This window comes from Pelmatolapia mariae, linkage group LG20, assembly GCF_036321145.2.
Source record: "Pelmatolapia mariae isolate MD_Pm_ZW linkage group LG20, Pm_UMD_F_2, whole genome shotgun sequence".
Taxonomy (NCBI): domain Eukaryota; kingdom Metazoa; phylum Chordata; class Actinopteri; order Cichliformes; family Cichlidae; genus Pelmatolapia; species Pelmatolapia mariae.
Window position 1 is genome coordinate 28,646,502 of NC_086244.1, and position 23,422 is coordinate 28,669,923.

Below are 23,422 nucleotides of genomic sequence, written 5' to 3' on the forward strand. Positions count from 1 at the left end.
CACAGCAGTATCACCACTGAACCTCTAAACATCTCTGAAACCCAAAGAGTGAGGATGGATTTATTAATAAAGTTTATCAACATAAACAGAATATCCTTAAAGATTAACCAGCTCATGAAAAATGAAATAAAATGCAGTTTTTTAATTTGATTTGTTGTTCTCACGTATGTCTTCCTCTACATCTGCCTACACTGCTAAAATACATACAATCTTTTGCTGATGCCAAAACTAATATCCCAAAAATCAGAGATCCTAACTTTCATTTACTTACAGTATTGTGCAAAAGTTTTGAGGTACCCCTCTTTTCTTTATGTTTTCCTTCCAAACGGCCATGTTTTCTTGTAATTTTTAAAGTGGCCTTGAGCAGCAGTTCTTCAGTCCTCTCAAAGATTTTCTTTGACATTGGCTCCTTTTTCACTCATTCTCAGTTGAGTTCTTGGATTTTTTTTGCCTTTAAACTTAATAGTGATCTATGACTCAATCAACTATAACATAAAACAAATAAGAAGCTATTTGAAATTGTGACTTGAGGCACTACCAACCTGTCAATGAACAAAAACAAAAACGTGAAAAAAACCCCATACAAAACATACTTTGCTCTCATTGCTTTAGTTGAACTTACAAAAAATACCAATGATAACACAGTATGAGCGACTGAAACTATTATTTTTTCGAGATGACTCCCAACGATGGACTACCTGGAAAATTGGCATATCTCAGCATGGTGTGCAGTGTGCCCTTAAAACATTTGAGGAAATTGGAAGAGTGCAGGAAAAAAGAAGAAGTGGCAGGGTAAGAAACCCAAAAAGATAATAATGGACAGTAACTGAAAGTCATGTCATTAAGAAAAAGGGTAAAAAAAAAATCCAGCAAAGACCCAAAACAGATCACCTACCTTTTACTGAAGCCTCGTCAGAAATAATTTGGCTGTCAAGAAGCTGTTCTTAAGGTAGGGAAACCTTAGATGGGATAAGCTGGAGAACATGTGAGAAAGACCCCGGGACCCAGGACCTTCTTGCTGTGAGGCAGCAGCACTAATCACTGCTCCACCCTGCCTTGTAATTGCAGTTTCATTAACAATAAAATGAAACGCAAGTTAGATTTTATATAAAAAATGAAACTGCAAACTTTCCTATGTAAAGCTGTCTTATATACTGATTCAGCACACTTGTTTATGAAGTGAATGCATCTATAACTTATGAACTTTACAACTTAAAACTTTAATACAACTTTATCACCACAAAAATAGATATATATTTATATATCTATTCCCTTTATACCTACTGAGGCTATTTTAAAGATAAAAGGTAGAAGGTCCTTGGTTTGAACCTGCTGGTCAGGCGCTACCTGTCTGTGTGGAGTATGTCTGTTCTCCATATGTCTGCATGTCTTTCTTCTCTCCAGACGCATGTGCGGTTGGCTGATTGTAAATTGGCCATATAGGTGCAAATGTAATGTAATGGATGGTTGTCTGTCTCTTTGTGTTAGCTTTGCGGTGGCCTGGAGACCTGCAGACCTGTCCACTGAGCAACCTCTTGACCTCTTGGTCACATGCGTGCCTGCACGCAGCCCGAGACCCTTGAGTGCAGGATTTTTATCGGTTCACAGAGCAAGGCTTTAAAACTAGAGGTGACAAAGCATTCGCAGCAGAGCCCTGAGGTGATGCAAGAAGCTGCTGCTTTGCTGTTTTTAGTTGCTTCTTGTCTTGTGCAGTCATTTTGAACTTAATTATTAAAGTTACTTGCTTTGTTACTCGTGTAAATGAGGACAGCTGCATACATACAAACACTAGCTGAAGAAATTCACCAAGATTCTGCTGCCTGTATCACAGTCTACACTCATATAGGTGCATGTGGAAAAATAGATGACTAAAATGGCAAAACCTAAGTCTCAAGTAAACATCCCAAGTAAAGAAGAAGGCAGGGAGGCATGAAAGGAGGGGGAGATGCATGGTCAGACGTTCACGGAGGGAGGGACTCCTTCATGAATGGCTATGACTAAGAATAACATGCTAAACAGTGCCTCGTGTGTGTGTGCGTGTGCTTGCCCTGTGGTAATCTTATCACGGGTGTATTCATCATGAGGCGCAGTCTCTTCAGCTCTGGAGAGGAGGACGGGGATAGAGATGAGTGGTCAGGCTGGACGGGTGATCCATCTAAGAGCAATCACCATCAGCAGACAGAAAGACACAAGACGGCTGCAAAGGCGCTGTTTACCTTCTGTCAGTCCGTTGTTAAGTACCACTAAAAAGCTGTTTGCTATATCAGCAGAGATAAGAGCATGACAGTAGGGTAACTGATGTCTGCAGGGGAGTTTCAAAGTGATGAAAGATTAGGTGGTTTAAAATTTCCATCTATATCAGTCACTTTTTTTTCCCTTTAACCTGATTTCAAACTCTCTGTTTGCCCTGCTGTTGTGTTATGTTAGGGTGGCGTAATTCTGTATTCTGTGTGTCCACTTCTTACTTTTAAAGTGTGTTTATATGGCCATGCATATTTTGTACAGCGCTTTGTTCAATGAAAACTGTGTTTAAACATGCTTCACAAATACATTTTACTTATTTATTTACTTACTGTTTTAAAATAGTCAATTGACATGATTTTACTGTTCTTCTACCATGAATACTTTATCCACTGTTTATATTAAAAAAAACTGATATATACTTTTTTAAAAACAAAAATTACTCAAAATTGGTGAGCTGTAAGTTTGCTTATGTACCCAGAACCAGAACGCTCAGAATGATTTACTCCCTTAAATGATTAAAAAGGAACCTGAGAGGTTGCAGAACACCTTGAAGTCTTAAGCTGGTTTTATTTCGAACATCTCCATTTTATATTTGCATTACATCCCCCAGAACCCTTTTGTGCATTATAAAGATTCATTATAAAGTTTTTTTTATGGTAATTAAAACTGCCTCAATTACAGTTATCATGTCCCTTTAATGATTTTTGTCTTCTTTGGGTTTTTTGATTTTGAAATCATTTCCTTTGTGTGCATGTGTTACTTGTGTTGTGACCACATTGTGTGAAAAGTAAGTCTCGAAAACTTAAATCATCATATTTTGATAAAGTGAATCCGTTTCCTATGAAAATTTAAGGTTTGGTTAAGTCTCCAGGAAACGAACATGAGTCAACGCAGCCTTCTGTGACGTGATAGAACCACGATTCTGTGTGTGTGTGTGTGTGTGTGTGTGTGTGTGTGTGTGTGTGTGTGTGTGTGTGTGTGTGTGTGTGTGTGTGTGCGTGTGTGTGTGTGTGTACCCAGCTGTATTCTCTGCTCTCTTTGCCATTCTTTTAGTGCATTTGTTTGCAGTGAGCCCATCCACTTATTGACACTTGTCTTCCCTGCCTCTTCCATGACAATCCGGGCAATAAAACCACAAGTGGAGCACACACTGTTCAACAGTTACCATAAGAACAACAAGAGCAAGGAGGATGAGTGTTTACCTTCCCAGGGCATGAAAAGAGGAGGAGAGGAAAGAAGAAGAAGAAGAAAAAGACTATGGGCTCGTCTTGTAACTCTAACCCCATACCACATGCGGCAGAAAGACACAAAGCCACAAAAAAACTATACACTTAAGAGCTACACTGCAATATTAGTATCTGCTAGACATTTTCATTAAAATCTATGAGATAAAACTTAACTGAAAAGAAAGGTGGGGTTGGGAGGAGCAAGTGGACGTACTGGCACAATAAAAGATCAAAGTGATTTTTAAAAAGCAAGATAAACTTTTTAAAACCTGGTGACATCTGCTTTAAGGATTTAGCCCAATATCCACAGACAGAGACGCACACGAACACAAAGGATAGCCCACATGAGATGGGACCAGACACCAGGACATCCTGTTTAGGGGACAATGCCTGCCCTTCTCCCTCTCTACAGTGCTAAGGTGATAATACTCTTGCAACAGTGCGGCTGTCACCACCTAGCTTAACCAGGCTCTAGAGAAGACCGCAGGTCTCGGCACAGTGGGATAGCCGGTCAGGAAAGGAAACTTTTCAACACATCCCAGAGTAGAATATCCTTTTGTCAAGCATGCTTGTATTCCACTTGCTAAATATAAACCAGGAAGTGAGAGTTTCCTTGAACTTCTGGTAATTCTCCAGTAGGAAAATATGTTGTAGGATGCAAACCTTGCATTTTCAGTAATATAAAGAGACACTGAGTAACTCGGAAAGCTAAACAGTAAAAATTAACTTTCAAGTTTTAATCCCGAAGTATAAAAATCTTTTTTTTAAATAATGAAATTGCTAAAAATCCGATTGACACAAAACATGTGCAGTTTCCAAGGTTTTTTATTAACAGGCATGGAAAATTGGAAAAAGTGAGCCCCTTGAAAGAAGATGTCAACGCTCTCAAGTTAAGGATAAACACTGTTTTTCTTTATATTCTCATTTATTTTCTCAATATTATGGCAATGCAGTCAGATCAATTTGAACCTAAAAGGACACATTTATGTTTTAGCAAGGTGCACAACTAAAAAGGCCGTGGCAAAAAGATAAATATATCTTAGCGCATGATCAGTAAATCCTGTCACTTTGTGAAAAAGACTGACCAGTGAGAGAGTAATAAAATACTCACAGAGGACTGCAAACTGATAACATCAGTGTGTCTTGTCTCTTACAAGTAGTCGGCACCACTGACCAACATCAGTGACCAACAGTGTCTGTAAACATATATGTGTTGTATTTATCTTGCACGAGCCTCGAGTAAAATAGGTCAAAGACTGTTTCTCACAGTCATCGAACCCCACAAAGCAAATGCATATGCTGAAACACCACTGTCGCCCACTACCACACACTCACACACACACACACACACACACAAAAGGAAAGGAAGAGGACAAATTGTGCTCCCACACAAACAACAGAGGCAGACAGAGGTATCCTCTACAGACATATGAGTCAGACCTGTGCAGGCTCTTCTCAGGTGTTAAACTGGGTACAAGTCGGAGCATGCAGTGAGCCACGAGGTGAGTCACACACAGCTGTGCATCACTGACTTGAGAGGACATTTAGTTAGTTTGCATTTGTTTCCTGGAGACTTAATCTAACCGTAACCAGAACTACAACTTGCCTAATCCTAACCTTAGCGTAACCCTGAAGCATTTCTTCAGCCTAAAATGCAATGACATGCTTTTATTCTACACATGAGAAGAAGCTTCCCATTATGTGACAGTGTAACCAGATTTCACTCCCCACAACTGAGCAATGTCTGGACACCCCCCCCACACACACACACACACACACACTTCTATTCCAGGTTTCAAACACTAGGTGGCGATATTGAGTTATCATCTTCTATTGATTCTTAATAGAATATTATAGAAATAGAATAGTATAGAATAGAATTCATCAATAAAATTAACCACAGTTGTAAACACAAAATACACAACCTATCTTGGAAGGTCTCCATCATGAAACATTCATCTGCATCATCATAAATGGACTGCAACATAATATTTCGGTTTTCATTACAAAATAAAAGGTTTTGTTGTCTAAAAAAAGAAAATAAAGACAAATTTTTATTTATTAAATAGACAAATGAGTCAATTAAAATTCTAATTGTCATGTTTAACTTGGACAATTGTAGCGTTCATATTTCTTTATCTTTAAATTAAGCTGTGTTAAACTGAGATGGGCCCATATAATGTAGTGACCACACATTATTAGACTCTGTGTTAGTCAAGAAAACAAGCTCTTGATGGGAACTGCTCTGGAGCTCCTTAACATGATTGCATCTTCAAACTGTTTCATTTTCATATCTCATACATTAGTTGATCATCTCTGAGATTAGTGTTTCTGAACCCGAGCAAAAATAGAGCAACAGCTGTCAAAGCTGCAGAGCAAAGACAAGGATTACCCCGCCTCACCAGATTTAAAAAAAAAAAAAAACATAAATAAAATTTGTCCACTTTTGAAGACGGGGCTTCTTCAAGGCCACCTAGGAGTCTGCGGGGTGACCTCTAATCCTGTCAAGAGGACCCTTTACTTTCTCTTGTGGAATTTGCACCAGTGGCAAAGGCTGTAAGCCAAAGGCCTCATGCTGTGAAACTGAAGAAGCTGCTGAAAAGCCAAACCTGGCTTCAGAAATACGTTCTGCAGACAAGCGGCGAGGATCAACGGAGCCCGCGCGGCACCCAGAGCCTGTGATATTTGATCAGGCTGGACATGCCCCGTTGCGTCTGCACACCCTGCCTCACCTTCTCTGTCTGCTCGCACCCAACACCTCACACCCAGTCCCAGGGATAAGTGCTCCCTTACTATAAATACATGGACAGGATGGAAGCTTGAGGGAGCCAAAAAAGACCAGGCAGGGGGGAGGAGGTAGGCAAGTATGGATAAAACTTAAAAGACTGAACACCTGATAAAGTACTAAGTAATTAAATTTGAGGTCAAACTTTAAAACACACACATTCTATCAGCTTAACTCAGAGCTGTTTCATGCATCATCTGCACTGAAATAAAAACACCTGCAAGTGTCCATTTTGTACTTTCACAGTTTCAGTGTCTTTTTTTCAACATCCCCACCCCTCTAAATCTGTCGTTCTCCTCTCCCTGTACAACCCTCTCTGATTCTCAAGAAAACAGGTGCAAAGAGGAGTGTCCGCACACACATGCACAGACACAGACAAACATACACTTACACATACACACAGTTCATGCCTGATACAGCCCCTCCTTTCAAAACCTGTGAAAGCATGCAGAACATTTCCTTATGTCCTCCTTGCAGCAGTGTCTTCAGCTGAAGGAGCAAATATAGCCTGTCAACTATCTATCTATCTATCTATCTATCTATCTATCTATCTATCTATCTATCTATCTATCTATCTATCTATCTATCTATCTATTTTCTGATAGCTTTCCTAGCTCTTTATTATTTTAAAGTAAGTGCGGAGAGAAGAATTTAAGGTAAGCTGAGTGCTGCATCCCTGTATGGAGGCTAAGGCTGCAATTGCATACAAAAAGCACCGAGCTCTGCCTAAGCAACACAAACAATTGGATTTGGAGGGAAACGTGCTGGTAAAAAATTTGGCGCCAACTTGTGCGCATGTTATCCGCCATTCAGTCGCTAATGAGAATGATAATTTGTGGGCTCCTCTGATGACCCCTACCCCCTCTTCAATAGTGACTTCTCCCTGGGGACTTGATTGCTCAGGTCCCCGAGGGACATCCAGCCCTCTGTAGGAATCCTTTTCTCGACGGATTCCCTCCTGTTTCGTTTTGTACACAGACGATGATCCAAACTCAACAGTATGGGACTTGTAGATTTGTTAGGCAATAAACCATGTACGCACGTTTAAACAGTTCATATCTGGATGCAGACCAATAACAGCATAGGTGGGCTACCTCTTTCTGTGGACACCTCTGCGTCAGCTGTTCATATATTTTTTTCAGTTGTTTTAAGAAACATTTACATTTTGCCACCGTCTCTATAAGCCTATTGTGTTTACCTTAAAGCAGCTGCTGTTGAGTAATTCAAAGCAAACAGTGAATATAGGATTTCTTTATCTTCCTTCCTAGCTCCCAGCCTGTCCACAGAGCTGACGCGGCAGCTTTAACCTGATTTGCAAACAGTTTAAAAAAATGTTGCCATGAAAATAGGACGGACTCAGTTAACTTCTCTTGGGAGTATGTAGCCTTACAGCTGGATCCGAGTTCCCTCCCTTTAATCCCTCATGTTTACACCGGACCAGGCGCCCCTTCTTGGCGGCCACGCGTGTGTGTATGTTCGCCTCCTCACCTCCGCAGAGCGGCTGCACGACCCGGCCTGCCAGCGGGGATTTACTGACTGGCGCTGTGCCCGGCCGCAGGCAGACTAGTTCGCTCGGTTCTCACGACCTCAGCTACACAAAGGCATCTCTGAACTATTAACTCAGACACGAAGGCAGTAGGAACTACCGCAGAACCCACACATGCTGCCAACTGGTGTTTCAGTATGCCTCCTCGCAGAAAGAAGCTGCTTGAGCATCACAGGCAGTGGGGTTTCAGTATGCCATGTACTGCCGGTGTCATCTGCAGGGCACTGCCACTTCAGGGGGGGTGAAAGTGAGAACGCAAGTACACGAATCGACAAAGCAGTCCAACTGTAAAGGGGAGATTAAAACCAGGAGTTGTGACTACAAGGTATCACTGAAAAACACCCGTTAGAGGTCACGTAGGCAGTGCCAGGGAACTGTGAAGAGATTCTATAAACAACTTATCACTTTATTTCAATTTCTTCACATGTTATTAGTCTCGGAGCCTAAAACAGCTGCTTTTGGTTGGAAGGTATGAGCCCTAAAAGTTTAAATAACCCATTACGCGTAAAACTTTACGAACATTGATATTTTTCTATATTTGAGCACGCGTCTTAAATGAATGAAGCACTACAAATGTTTATTTTGCATGTGTTGGCGGCCAGGACAGATAAAACACTTTAAACCCGTCTTACTTTTGCCCTGTGCCAGTCATGCACAGCTAAGGCGCGCCGGTGGAGTATTAAATGTTGAGGGGTTTTGACCGGGCTGTAACCTAATCCCAAGTACAGGGGCCCGCTGACTGCAAGTGGCTGACACACGGCTTGCACCATGCCGGTCGACACAGAAACACTGCCCTCAGTTCCGGACCCCACTAACTGGAGGAAGATATGTTTACACCCAGGGGTAAACAGAAAGTGGGAAAAGGAAAGGGAGACCACTGTTACGTAGAATCTTCGCAGGGCGCTGTCACCTAAGCAAAGTCACCTAAGCAGATGTAGGCCGCAGACTGGAAATAAAAACAAGGCAGTTTAAATGATTGTGTGTCAGCGCGTGGGATGGGGGATCGTAATCAGGTTACAATATTCCACAACCTGCAGTTTTATTTGTCTTCCAGTGCCACGACTTCCGCCAAGGTCCCCTGCCCTGAAAGCGAAGTCTAACCAAGTTCCCTCCATTCCGCTTGGAGTGGAATCGAACAATTGATCCACAAAAGAAAGCGAGGATCCTTCCATATTCTCCTTTCACTGAAGCAATCTGTTAGTGACATTAACCCCTGAGCGCATTTCCCAGGCTCTTGAATAGGGTTTGAGACTTTTTAAAGCTCCCGCTGCATACAGGATGAGACCCTTTTCAAACTTTTAATTACCTTTGTAGCAGCAGAAAAATACACCCTTATTGTCCCCGGGACCATTCTTTAGAGGGCCAGATGTAAGGAGCTCCCGCCAAACTGGTGACAAGGTGGCCACTTTCAACCTGTGGTAGATTAACTGATGCAGGGGTTTACACTGTGAACATGAGTATTAAAATATATTGTTTCCCCCCCTGATTTATCCTTAACTCTGACCACAGTTTGATCCTTGACATGACTTTTACGCGTTAAATAGAAGTTTTACGCATGGCGTGTGACTTAATAGAGGCGCATACGGATACTTCATAAAATTAATTAATGACGTGATAGAAGCAGGCTGAAGACAAGACATAATTTCTGAAACCTCATTTATTAAAACAGTGGGTCAACACCCAACTTCTTTCCAAACACAAAACAACAAAGAATATAAAACACAGCTTTGGTATAACAATCAATGACACCTCTATACAAAACTAAACCTTTTCATAAAAAGTACTTCATCATAACAAAAAAAATCAAAGAAAGAAAGAAAATCCTATAAATCTTCCATCTGCATGTTTACCACGGACATCCAAATGTTGGAATCAACAATAAATTATATATATAGATATACTTATAAAAACATGCGCCATTTGAGGCAGCACCTGTTCCATAAAACGAAACAACATGAACTAGTGGGAGGGGGTATTAAGTGGTTAGAGTTACCATCCCATAGCGGAAAAGTCACAGGTTCAACCCCCGTAACGTTGTGTGCAGTCACTTAAAAGTCTAAATTGAAAAAGTAATGCGAACTGGATTGAAGTGCAGTCTCTGGTCCCTTTAAGCTACCACGGCCGCCACACAGGCTCGCTGCTCTCGGAGCCGGTGCTGACCCCCACTGGGCTGACCGCCTGGGACCCTCCGGAGAAGGACGTCATGCCATGAACAGGAGATGCTGCAGTGGGTGCTGAGCTGCCGTGCACCGGGCTGGCGTTAACCGCAACAGGCACTCCTGCGTTTGCGTAAAGGGGGATGACAGGGGCCGTGGTGGAGGTAAAGGCCGGGTTGGGGATCAAAAAAGCAAACTGTCCATCTGTTGCGGGCACCAGCTGGAACCCACCAAAGACCTTGGGGGACACGGCCTCGGCGGGACTGAGCTTGGGGCCCATTGCGGCCCCGCTGATGGGCAGAGTGGATGGAAGCTGCACATGCAGGGGCTGGGCCAGGTGTGCCTGCTGAGACGGGGACTGCTGCGGGTAGTTCATAGACATCATCTGGCTCAAGCAGTTGGATAGATGGTTGAGGAGCCTCGACCTCACCTCAGAGTTCACCCCCTCTGAGGTGGAGAGAAAGCGGGTGACCTCGTTCATGCATTCGTTGAATCCGGCTCTGTATTTGCTGAGGACCGTGGCGTCAGCTGAGAGCGCTGCTGGTCGGAAGAGGGAGGACGCGATATTAGTAACTTATAAGCAGCTTTGCGACTCTTTCCGAAAGTCGTGGCTTTACGACCCACTTCTGTTATTATATCAACTTACCGCTCATCTGTACGCGCTGCAGGTTCCTCAAGTGCTTCACTGTCATCTCCAGGATGTCTGCTTTTTCCAGCTTGGAGTGTCTGGAGCTCTGTGGAAAGGAATAGGAAAAGTTAAGTTTATATTTATGTCATATTTAAAACCAACTCATTATCTAAGAATAAGAATAATACAAATATTTCATTATAAAAAAGTTTCCAGGATTATTTTGAACTTACATCTTTTTTAAGCGCGTCCAGGATGAGTGTCTTGAGCTGTCCCAGGCTTTCGTTAATTCTGGCTCTCCTGCGTTTTTCCATGATGGGCTTTGAAGACTGCAAATAAAAAAAAGAAATTCTTAAGTAAATATTTTATTTACTAATCGCACATACGGATTTGCACGACTGCACGGTGATGTCATATCTGTAACTTCTCGTAACTAAAGGACAAACTTGTACAAATATTCCTCACTTCAGGAGAATCCCCTCCGTTCTTTTAAAACATTAAATTACTTACTTTTCTGTGCTCGCTGGCGTTTTTTGGCTTGTCCGGTGTGTGCGATCCGTTTGCAGGTGCGCCGGCAATAGGGGATGCCGTCTGCTTTTCCATAGTGTCAGCTGGCATTGTTGATTAAACCAGGTAAAACAAAAAGGCGTGAAAAAGTAAATCCTTACTGCGAGCTCACGGATAAAAGGAGAGAGAAAAAAATCACTCGGGGCCACTGCAGGATATAAAATAAGATATATGTCTGACAGCCGAGTCCCACGGACGAGTCTGCCTTGTGCCGCTTGTTATCACTGAACTGTCTTGTGAGTACGGTGCGTGCGGTGCGCCGCTCAAAGCCACTTTCCACTTCTGTCGCTGACACACGCCGCAGTGCTACTTATACCCGGCTCGCGTGCTCCCAGTTCGTGTGAAACCCTCTCTGCATTCTTTCCCACACTCGCTTCAGCCAATAGCAGAGAGGACTCACCCATTGGGCGCGGGGCAGACCGCTGATTGGACAACACCCCCGCGGGCCGTCAGTCACGCGCTGCTCAATCAGCCCTGCAGAGACAAACAACAAAGCGGGCGAGCGGCAGCGGCCCGGCCGGCCTGTGAAGTGATAAGGGAGGCAGGGAGGGAAGAGGTGGGGGTATTTGCTTCCAACTTTACTCCGTCAAAAAATGTTGTAGTGCTTGTGTGTAGCTATGTGTGTGCTTATGTGTGTTTGTGTGAGCGATATGAATGGAGAGTCTATACACAAAGTCTTTACTGGGCAGACCTTCCTTTGACGTGTTTTTTCCCCCCGGCAGCGATAACAATCAGTGCGGGTTATTAAAATATTTGACGCTACATTGTTTTCATGCTGTGAATGCATGCCTGTTTTAGAGGAATATAGTCTGCTTGGTGGTGACTGTATCCCCAGTAAATGCAGAGCAGAATACTTTTTTTCTAACCCCCCCGACACACACACTTTAAACTTCAGAACAAATTTGCACTCTTATTTTAAAACTCCTCTTGGCCTCCGAGGAGGAGAAGACGTCTGTAACGACACGCGAAGCGGTTTGCAGCAGCACGCACCAAGCCAATGGCGTGCGGTCACTTTATGCAAATAACGCGGAGGGCTCTCTGATTGGCTGCCTGAACAGCTTCACGTCAATCATGCCGGCGCGGGAGCCAGCTTAAAGAGGTGGCGGTGGTGGAGGAAGAGAAGGAGGGGGGTGACACATCTGTCCGCGTGCCATGCGCGCACGGTCTCTTCCCGTCTTCACGGAGCACGTGCCAGAACTCGCAGATTACAGCTTGCAGACCAAGGAGCGTATAATATCAGGATTGGCAATCTGAAAACGTTATATTTAACGGATGTTATTGAAAGTGCAATAATAAATACACTTGCTTGCAGCTCTGATTTTTCGGTGGAGCCTCTAATAATTGCAGCAATAATCATATATTCAGTTTAAAGCATATACGTACTTGTAGTGGACAAATCACAGATAGTCACAGTTTCTTTTAAAATAAAAAAGTTCAAATAAAGTCGCTCCAGCCAGTTTATGTCGGCACAGAATAAGAAAACCTGGGAATCTGTGCGGATCTATTCAGTTTATGAGGCCATTAAAACACACGAACACCTTTCGTGTACATTTGTGTATGGACAATCACGTCCTTTCGCTTAAAGCTGCTTGGGCTGTGTGCAGGAGAAGGGCGCCATCTAGCGATTCATTTGTAAAAGTTAACCGAATTTACTTTAAAAAAAATAAAATAAAGTAGACCAAAGTTTAGGCTTTGTAAAGAATCGAGACATAAAGGCTTAATTATATTTACAGTGTAGTGTAAGCATCGGTTTTTACACGATTGTGGTTCTGGTGCATCCCTTACATGAGATGCACCCACTGTAGTTTCCACGTAGCCGTGCTCTGCAGTGACGTCCTTTTTTAATTGGATTTCCTTTTTCTAAGAGTCCTCAGAAAACCTAAGAGTTTCTGATATGTGTGTGTTTTTAAATGTAAACTCTGTATGAGAACAAGTTTATGTAGTAAGGCAAGAATCACAGTCTTGAGATGACCACAAGGTGGCACAGCTCTGTTTAAACTTGCACCAAATATAAGGCCATTAGTCACTTAATTTCAAATAAATAAAGAGAGTAATAGACTTAAAGGAAACATATTATTTATGCCTAGAAAATATATTTATTATATTAATATAAGATATACACACATTCATATTGAGACATCTAAAATCTTGACATTTAATTCATGTTCAAGTTTGTTTCTCTACTTGTTCTTGTTCTTGTTCTTGTTGCCAGTAATAGAGGAGAATAGGGTGTTACACAATAAAGGAGAAAAAAACAACAACTTTTGTTGGAGTGTTTCTCTCATTGCAAACATTATTTATTAGAACTGGACTAAGCAGACATCCACATAGTGTAAAACATAGGTTTTTACAGCCTTGGACCTTCATATGATTAAAAAAATATAAGTAAGATAAGTGTTTAAATCTCAGGAAATAAAATCAACGTAAGTTATCAGTAAATATTTGAGACTTACACAAAGCACGTGCAAGCCATCCTTCGATAAATGTTAACTTTATATATGCTAAAAGAATTTTTTTTTTTCTTTTTAGATAATAACAAGTAAGATTTGAAACTGATCAAATCCAAAACCCACACAGACAAAGCAACAGTTTTTGGTTACCTCACATGGATCTGCAGTCGGGACACAAATTAAAACTCAAACCACCAGATTTCCATGTTAAGCCAGTGGGCGCACTGCAACAAAAGGAGCATTACCAGCTCTAAGGAGGCGAAGATGTCATAGTAATCTTAAAACTGACGACAAAGTCTGGGGTCCTCTTTTGGCCGGCAGTGTATTGAAACAGGCCAAATGTAATAAAACTTTGCTAAGCCGCGCATCAGTTCAGTGTATCAGCCATTGTTCAGGGTTTCATGGCCCCCTCACCCATGGGTGAGCTGTGCTGAGGCATGCTGGACATTTGTTTGCCCAGGATACTGAGTCTCAAGGGCCAGCTGTGTGTGCTTGGGTTCACGTTGGCTTTATTTGCTTTCGGATCGGCCCAAATGAAGCAGATCTAATTCTGCTCAGCTCCACAGGGATTACTTTGACTACTCCCTGCAGCAGAGGAGTTAATGGGATTTTGCTTTAATAATTCTGTACAGGTGAAATAGCACCTGTAGAACCTGATCTGGAGTCAGAAAAGGCCTCATAATTTTGATCCATCAATAATTCCCTCTCTTCATTCCTGCATTTCAAAGATCTGGACCCAGACAACAAAGAGAACAAAAATTCCCCTTCAACTCAAAGAAACTTTTCAAGTGACTTCATCATGAGAGCATCGTTAAAAGCTCATGCCGACATCGCAGGCCCAAGGAATGCACAGAAGAGAAACGGCAGCCTTTAATAGATGATCAACATTCGCCAGACGAGAGAGTACTTGCTTTTTGACTTAGCTTTATGAGGCAGCGGTCTGCAAGAGGAGATGTCGGGGGAGATGAAAGGGCCCAGAAGGAGGGAGAAGCTGTGTTTGCAGATTTAGCAGAGTTCAGTAGTCTGTTGTCCAGTCTCGCTGAATGCTCAGCAGCTCCTTTTGACCACTGCCTGCTTAATTTGTTGTTGTACAATAGGTCTGTGCACTTCTCCAAATCCATGTGCAGAATGCAGAAGGAGAGTCAATTATATCTGTATTAGCTGCTGTCGGCTGGGCAATCCCTTTATACACACTTCCCAATCAAGTGCTGGTAGATGTGTTTACCGCAGTCACTCCCCAACACTGAGCAGCTACAATGGCTTTTTGGGTGGCTGTGTTTTGTTTCAGGTGCAGTGACCGATTTGGAGCAGAAAAAGCAACAACATGGGATTCCACTAAACACGTGGAATCATTTGGTTTATGACTATATCACAGAAATCATTGCAGTTATCAAAGATGGTTAGAAATCTTTGCCTTTTGAGTTTGTCCACAAGAGCACATTTGAGGGACTTTATATATCTCTAAAGCTAAGAGGGAAGTATACTTTCTGCTGTAGTCTTCTTTAATATAACTAACTGTTAAAGATTAAGAGTATAAATATTCAAATGAGAATATTCACTAATTGTGAACAGAAAGTAATGAGCAAAATGTTCAAGCCACCCTCCATTTCTTTATGTTTTGCTTGCAAGGAGCCAGACTGTGGTGTAATTTTTTAAGTGGTCTTGAGCAACAGTTCTTCAGGCTTTTTGAAGGTCTTCTAAAGTTTTTCTTTGGATGCTGGCTGCTTTTTCCACTCATTTTCTGCCGAGTCTTTGCACCTGACCATTTTCAGAGAAATCTTCTTTGTTTTTTAAGCCTCTTAACATTGACCTATGAATTATTCAAGCATTAAAAGTCACCCAACTCAAGAGATGAAACAGTTTTGTTTCTGCACATTACAGATAACTTAGCAAAGAGCAAACTTTGAATTCTATCTTTAGGTATCTATGTAAAATGCTAAAGATAAAACAGTTTGACAGGCACAAAATAATATTTTTTGCACCAAGAAGGTGATTACCAAAGCGCCTTTAACCAAAGACCTTCGTGTGCAGCATGTTCTTAAAAAACATTAAGGAAACACGACAAGTGGAGGGTTAAAAGAAGAAGTGGCAGACATGAAAACCTGTCTGCAGCAGATTAACAGTATCCAAAACCCATGTCCTGAGAAAGAGGGGAAAAGTCCAGCAAAGACCTGAAGCTGTGGCTGTCAAGAAGACGTTCTTAAGGAAGAAAAAGAGCACAGGTATACCAAATTACATAAGAACTTAACTGAAAATCAGTGGTCTTGGCAAATGTGTAGTCACCTGTAAAACACTGTGGATGTGTTGTCATTAAAAAAAAAAAAGGCAGCCAACATCCAAACAAGAGCTTTAAATCGCCTTCAAGAAGCCTGGGAATGATCCCTGAAGACCAGAAAGCTTGGGAAGAGAGTTCAGGCTGTGTTGAAGAATAAAGGCGATCATACCAAATATTGACTTTCAAGCTCATTATAATTGTTATAATTAATATGTTCATGTATAGTCTAGTTTTGTACATGTTGGTACTTATGCATTTGCTAATCTTTCCCCCTCTATTATTAATTAATTGCACATCAGGTATCATTATGTGTTTCATGATAAAGTTCTTAATCCTATTTGAAATAATACATTTCTTTTAAATAGGATTAGAGCAACAAATCATATATTTTGTCATGAAATGAAAACTAGTAATGAAATTATCATAAACCATCATAAATATCACCTAAAACCTCAGATGGCTACAGCCCGTTCGAAATCTCAGAATCTTCTTAAGCTCACCCAAACCTTTAGTCACTACTTTGATCGTCACAAAAGCCCAAGATGAATCACTGTAAACTCATTCTGATCATTGGATAGCTAAATGTAACTATTCAATAGCAATTTTAAGGTAAGTTACAAAATCATCCGTATTTTAAGCTAAGCTAAACGACCAGATGAAGAATGTCTCATTGCCTTCAGTTCATGATAACAGTTTAATACTCTTATGGGTCGTTCAGCATGATAACACTTAGTCTTTCACTTCAGTCATAAAGCAGAACTAAAACTCAAAATGCAGCATTTTATTTATTTAGTGCGATATTAACCTGAATACTTCTTCCAGCACTGATTGATAAAAGTGAGGACAAACTCATCTGAAGGTGTGTTTCCAAATCTGAGGTGACAGCAGGACTTCATTGGTGCTAGTTAGTGGTGTGAGGTTTCTGAAACAAGTGAAGCCAGAATCCCGACCAAAGCAGATCTAAGCTTGCGACTGAAAGGACACCTGCAGCTGCTGCATTCACCTCTCGCTTCGGGGAGGCGGATTTACAGAGTACTGAAAACACTGGGTGGATAGTTTATTATGGAATGTGATTAAAGCAAATATTAAAGAAGGAAGGTGTGTAAAAATATGGACCTGTGTCCTCTCAGATACTGCCAAGCAATGTTTAGGAACTTGCCAAGTTGAGATATTTCATGCGTATTGTTGCTGGGGATTTCTCCAGTCTGGGAGCGGCCAGATGTTTTTCTTTAACACCAACTAATTGTGCTGGTATTAAATCAGCTATTTCCCTCTTCAGCTATTCTGTGTTTGATGTATTACCACGACCGCAGGGTGCCTTATAAGAAGTCAGTATTTGAATAAATTAATATGAATCTGGAAATATTTCTCATGGCATTTCAGGCATGGGTGCATTTAGTCAAAGGCTTCAAAGCTGCATGTTTGCACCACAAATGTGAGGGAAAAGTGGTATTTTCATTTTATTCTTCCTTAATCTCATTACTCCCTTAGCTGTTTTCATACCTGCAGAAAGGAGAAAAAAAAACCGAGATCAATTATATTTGCCTCACTTTTCAAGCGGCTTGTTGTCATTTTGCCATCTGCAGACCAGCATGTCCAGTACAATGTGGTGTATTCACTGAGCCTCTGTGGCTTTCTGAACAGAGAGAGAGAGACCCTTTTCTCTTGCTTCTCGCCCCAATTCAAGGCTTTCTTCTCCCTTTTAAGTGGGCTGTTGATGAGGTTAGTCTAATCAGATTAAGTCAACTCACATTGGTCTCCGCAGTTTGTTTTCCTTCCAAAGGCGTCCTGACATCTCCTATACTTTTTCTTTATCCTCCTCTTTGCACTTTTCATCCAGGCTTCCACCCCAAAAAAACCCTTTCAGCGGACGGCCCAATGGACTCTTTTATAAACAGCAGTTCCCCAATGATATAGGTTATTTAGAATGGGTCACTAGGCTGGAATACATGGGAAAGGCCTTTAAAGTTGTGCAGTGACGCATTTGGACATTTCCACCGGTGTCTGTGTGAATGCCAGAGATTAGGTAAACACAAAGCACCAAATCAAATTTTGGAAATCGCTGGAACCTTTAATTTGATTCCCGAATAAATGTTCGAGGGATGTTTTGTAAACTACAAGGCTAATGCAATCTCCACTTTTATCCTGAAGCTCGGACTTGAGCAGCAGTTTCATGGCTAACTTGTTAAATGGTTTTTAAGTGAAATAAATAAGATCTGATTGTTTACATAGCTCCAGACGTGACAGTTGTACTCAGTGGATTTTAGCAAGAGATTAAATTACGATGCCCGGTTCACTGTTTCTACGGAAGAAAACATAGCCAACCTTTGTGCTTTGTAAGAAAAGTGTTTGTTTTGTTCAGGATCATTTAGATGATAAAATAATGCATTAATAATACTGATGTGAATTCACATATGTTAATTATTGTTAAAGTCCCTAAATAATTCATTAAGAGATTAGGAATCGGAAGAGATCACTAAACTAAAAATTATTGCTTCACATCTACTAGTGCAAGGTATCATTTTTTGAGTGTGTAAAATCTCTGAAGTTGTTGTCAGCAGAGGGCCGTAACTTGATTCCCCTCACTAATAACAGGCTTACAAAGACAATGAGCACAATGAGTACAGAGGAGGTCTTTTCAGATGACTTCAGAAGCCCCCCTGCTAACACCCCACCCCTTAGAAAAGACGTGGTTGCCCACTGACTGAATGAGGAGGGGGCGTGGGGCTGTAGCACCATTTCAAGCTAATGGATCTGAGAGACTGTCCACATAATTACATTACAGCGTTTCAGCAGGCCTTTGAGCTCTCCACACTTGCAGCTCGGGCACACCACGGCACTCCACTCACGGTCCCACAGTGGAATGCGCCATGACAGATATGGTCGTCCTGGGCGCTCTGGAACAAGGCTGCGCTCCATGGGACGGGCAACCCCCACCCCCCCTCCTCATCCCTCTGTATACAAGTTGTTGGATTTGAATCAGAGGGTGGCTAGTGGAAGACAAAGGATCAAATGTGGGGGGCAAAGAAAATGTAAAAAGTTGACTTGGTGTCTGCTTGAGTGCTACAGTTAGCACATTTTCCTGTTAACCTTTATTATTCTTACTTCATGTCTTTGCACACGACTAAAAAGAGAGAGTTTCTGATAAATACTGCAATACATAAAGACTTTTTCACTGTTTTACTTTGGTTTTAGTTCACACTTTACCATCGCGTTCGTCTTTTATGGTTTGCTCTTGATTCAGTTGGATTCCTTTCATATTCATTGTAAGACACAAACACTTTTACTTCATGCAGTTATCAAAACTCCAGGTAAAAAATGAAGTTTTATGCACTTTATTAAAAAATTTTTTTTACAAAAATGCTAGTTCCATCACAAACAACCAACACAAACACAGATGAATCAGGCATAAAATTAGCCTTTTTCACTCTTTAGGCTTAAATCGAGCTTGTGTCCAATCCATTCCAGCCAAACCAAACACAGCTACAAGGAGAACAGGATTTTTTTCACAGGCCACGGTGAATGCTGCTGAATGAGTCGAACACACACAAACACAATGTGGAAAAGAGAACATTTGTTTGCTGCATTAACATACTGACTCTTCAGTCAGTTTTTGATTTATAAAGAACCTTTTTTTAACCTTCACAGGCCAAATTATTCAAATTTAGACTGATGTTTTCTTAATTTGTGACCGAGAGCGTAATTTCCACACAAAAGTCAATGTCTATCTGTGACTGCAGACCAAGTGGAAAATCCCCCAAACTAATAAAACACAAAAGCACCAATTTTGAGATTTCTCTTCCCATATTAGAATGTGTTATTGATCTTTTTGTTAGGCTTTGTTGGATAAGGAAAATGCTTTGCTTTGTGGTTCATCTTGGAAAAAAAAATTACTCCTTTTATGGTGGATCGAAATCAATGCAAATTAATCCTTTATTCATTTCCCTGTGAATAATTCGAGTCTTTGCACTTTTGTTTGGGGCCCGTGAGCTAAACAAAATCATAAGAAAGGTGCAGAATGTGAACGTTTATTGGGCAGTGGGAAAGAGAGATGACCCTGCTCATGGGTGACAAAGAATCCTTTATGGCGTTGGTGTGAACCCATGAAACAGGGGTATTCCACTCTGACTGACCAGCACCGCAGGAGTTCCAACATGTGCTGAAACGGTGCCCCCGTAAAACCAACTCTTTTTACGCACGCATAAAGGAGGAGACGCCTCAAAAAAAAGCAGTAATCTTTGCCCATTCTTGAGTGCACGCTCTGAGGGACAGGGGCTGTGTGGCAGCTTGACACTGACATATTCATTACGAATTACTTTAGGACTTTTTTTTTTAAATGGAGAATCTTAGACTTGCTTTATATATCCTCTTGGATTACTGAAATTCACTAACAACTTACTTTAAAGTGTGTCTGAAAAATCCAAAGGTTTGTTAAAAAAAAAGTCTGGAGATGCAGAGTTAGAAGGAAGTATGAAGCATAAGTCCTGATTTTCTGTGGGGAATCTTTTTTTAGAGCCTGTGATGTAACCTACATAAGTGGCTGATGTCACTGCCGACATTCGTATCCAGGTCCAGGTGTTTTATATGGGGTGTCTCCCTTGACAGACTGCCCTCAAGTTTTTCCACTTAGATGTGATGGTTTACTTTATGTCATATGCCTCATATGGACACATACGCTTAAGTTGCAGTGTCAGAAGGGGGAGATGGTATATTTAAAGCCAACAAGTGGCTAGTGACCAAGTAAAGTATGAAGTACATCCAGACTCCTTAAATATGGGATTCACCACCATTTGACCCTAGAACTGAAGAAGCTTCTCGGATGAGAGGTGAAACGTCTTCAAGCAACTTAAAGAAGTCCAGATGCTTTTCTTTCCAAGCTCCTTAGACTACGATGACCTGGATGACTGAGAACCTTCAAACACATCCAGACTCCTTCTTGTGCCAAGAACAATTAAGCTCGGTGGCTGATATGTATTTACACGTAAATGTGTTAGTAAAGTCTCTTTGGATGTTTTCCCATTACTATTTTCATGTTGGCCTAAAAAAAAATATACCCTTAGCAGGTATTGCAGCTTACTGCAAGTTACATTTCTGGGGAGGTGCACATTGTGCGCAAGTTACGCTGTAGGGTTTCAGAGAGGTTTGCGGTCATGACGAAAGCACAAATCCCCAGCTGGGTCTCTGACCAAACTGTCACTAGCTAAGCCACACTGTGAGTAATGGATGCAGATACAGCTACAGGTTTTGCCAAGAAAGAAAAAAAAATGCCTCCGTTATAAAAGATGATATCTGTGCTTCTGCTGAGCTGGTTTTCATTCTCTTTGTTTTAAAACTGTATGTAATGCTACAAAGCGAAATCGACAACTCAGCAGCCAGACCACCGACCATAAGCACCAAAAGTATTCCCCTTACATCAGTCTTGCTGTTTTTGTTGTTGTACAAAAGACGAGATGGTGACAAACTACACTTTCGCTCTCTTTCCAGCAGTTTGAGAGCAGAAGATGCTGGATTTACAATGCTGGTTGATTTTGATGACAGATTTTATGTTGAGGCTATAAGCTCAGCACATTCCTGCACAAGGCCAGAGTTTAAACACAGAACGCACACCATTAAGGACAATCTGACGAGATATTATTCTTCCAGACTGAAATGGCACAGGGAGCTATTGTGTGGGCTGTTCATTGTTGAAGTCATCTGAATGCACCGCTGACTAGCATTCACGACGGCTGAAGCGGGGGCAGAGGGATTATCGCATCTCCATGTTTGTGGTCACCTCAAACATCATCCCATCATCAAAGTCCCCTTTACACCCCAAACATCGCCGCCCTTCTTTTTTCCCTGTGATGTGGAGACACCAACAGCACGTACCCTCCCTTTAAGCTTTATTTTGGGCCAAACACTGCAGAGGAGATGATTTGTGTCTTTGAAAGCACACGTTTCAATCACATCAAAAGCCCGGGAAACAAAAGTGGAGGCTGGCAGCATCAGACAAACACTCTCATTAGTCACTGCTTTCTCTTGTATCTCGTCGAGGATGAAGGAGGGGTTGTTTACTCTGGAATATCTCATACTGTAAAGGCAAAGGGAACCTACCGCCTGGCCCATTCAGCCGGCATGCAAACAAGTGGAACAGTGTGTGGTCAGTCACAATAAACACAGATCAAAGAGCACAAAATGCACTTCTGTTTCATAATGCACCCTGTGGCACAACCTTTTTCCTTGCACGGCCCTCACACTCGATCTTCCCACACTCATGTACAAACTCACCATTAATAAGGGCTGAAAAGTGTGATTTTCAGCTCTCACTCTGGTGTTCCTCATCCTTGTCCCATCCTCAGCCCCCTGCCTGGTGCTGACCCTGCCAGCAGACTCTTTCTGCCCCCCTCCCCTCCGCAGCCCCCTCCAACCCTGGGAAGAAGAGGCCCACACCAGAGCTAGAGCTGGGGCTCATTAGCAGCGCCCACCTGGAGGCTGGCTGGGGGCTGACAGAGGAGCCTTGATCTGCTGGCTGTGAGCAGTGCTGTGGCACTCAGTAAGGACAGGACCGCGTGCAGCGTGGTATACAAGCACAGGGAGCCATCAAATATATCCAGCGTTTCAACAGTCCTGAGCTGATCACATTTAATCTGTTTAATTGTTCAATCAGACAAAAAGGTACAGCGCTCTCTGTCAGCCCAGGAGGAGCACCGTTTCATAAGTTCCCTCACAGAGACAGACAGAAAACAAAGAACTCCTTGTGTAGATTATGAAACTGTTTGTAAAACAAGTATGGGAATGGATACCCTTTGTGCATGTGCTCTTTGAACTCTAACCATCTTATCTTATCTGCCCTTCCTTCTTCATTCTTATTTACAAATCTTTTTGTTTGGGGAAGTTGTTTGCTATGGATGAGTATTTGTTATGACAGCTGTTGGGGTTAGGGGGAGTGATGCTGAGGTATGCTAGTGTGTAATCAACTGGTGTAAAATGAAGGTATGGAGCCCCTGCTGGTCAGCTGTCCCTGCTCTGGGCGGGGGCACACAAAAGGATCCCACTGAAGGAACAGCAAGCCTCCCGAGTCATGCGGCTCCGGTCACACAGACTGCATCCAGAGATTCATGTCGCTGTCTGACAGCACAGAATCTAAATGACAGCATTTTAAAGAAAAGACGTGGTTGCCCTTTTGTGGTTGTTATAAAAATACAGGACTGTGCAAAGTGATGAACCTGTCAAAAATTATGCCATGAATAGCTTTTTTTTCTTTATGTGACCACTGACTGACTTTTTCATATTGAGATCGGGGCTCTAACTGGGCAATACCATTTCACTAGCTGGGCCCACGTCCTCATTTTATGTTTGACAGCGTTTTAGTAGGTAAAGGTGAATGCTTGGACATGAATTGACCTGCGGTTTGAGGAAGGCCTCGAAGGAGACTGGCTCCCGGGCCTGGCAGATCCCCATGCACTAAATAGAAGTGAAGAAGTTAAAGAATTGAAAAGGGGAGGGAGGGGCACGTAAACAAGAATGACAGCTTGCAGAGATGAGAGCCGGAAGGGGAGTGTTTGG

The 23,422-nt window shown here is 42.0% G+C and overlaps 1 protein-coding gene across 2 annotated transcripts; it reads right to left on the reverse strand.

Moving 5' to 3' along the window:
* Positions 1-9,440: 9,440 nt before the first annotated feature.
* her9 (hairy-related 9) lies at positions 9,441-11,455 on the reverse strand. Of its 2 annotated transcripts, none has more exons than XM_063463991.1 (4): positions 11,096-11,455; positions 10,819-10,914; positions 10,604-10,691; positions 9,441-10,494 (listed from the first exon to the last, which is right to left on the reverse strand). In XM_063463991.1, exons 1-4 carry the CDS (start codon positions 11,201-11,203, stop codon positions 9,914-9,916), a joined length of 873 nt encoding a protein of 290 aa, XP_063320061.1. In that variant the 5' UTR covers positions 11,204-11,455; the 3' UTR covers positions 9,441-9,913. The 2 variants fall into 2 exon arrangements, with proteins under 2 accessions (XP_063320061.1, XP_063320060.1); XM_063463990.1 differs by having other exon boundaries at positions 9,441-10,497.
* Between the last annotated feature and the right edge of the window lie 11,967 nt (positions 11,456-23,422).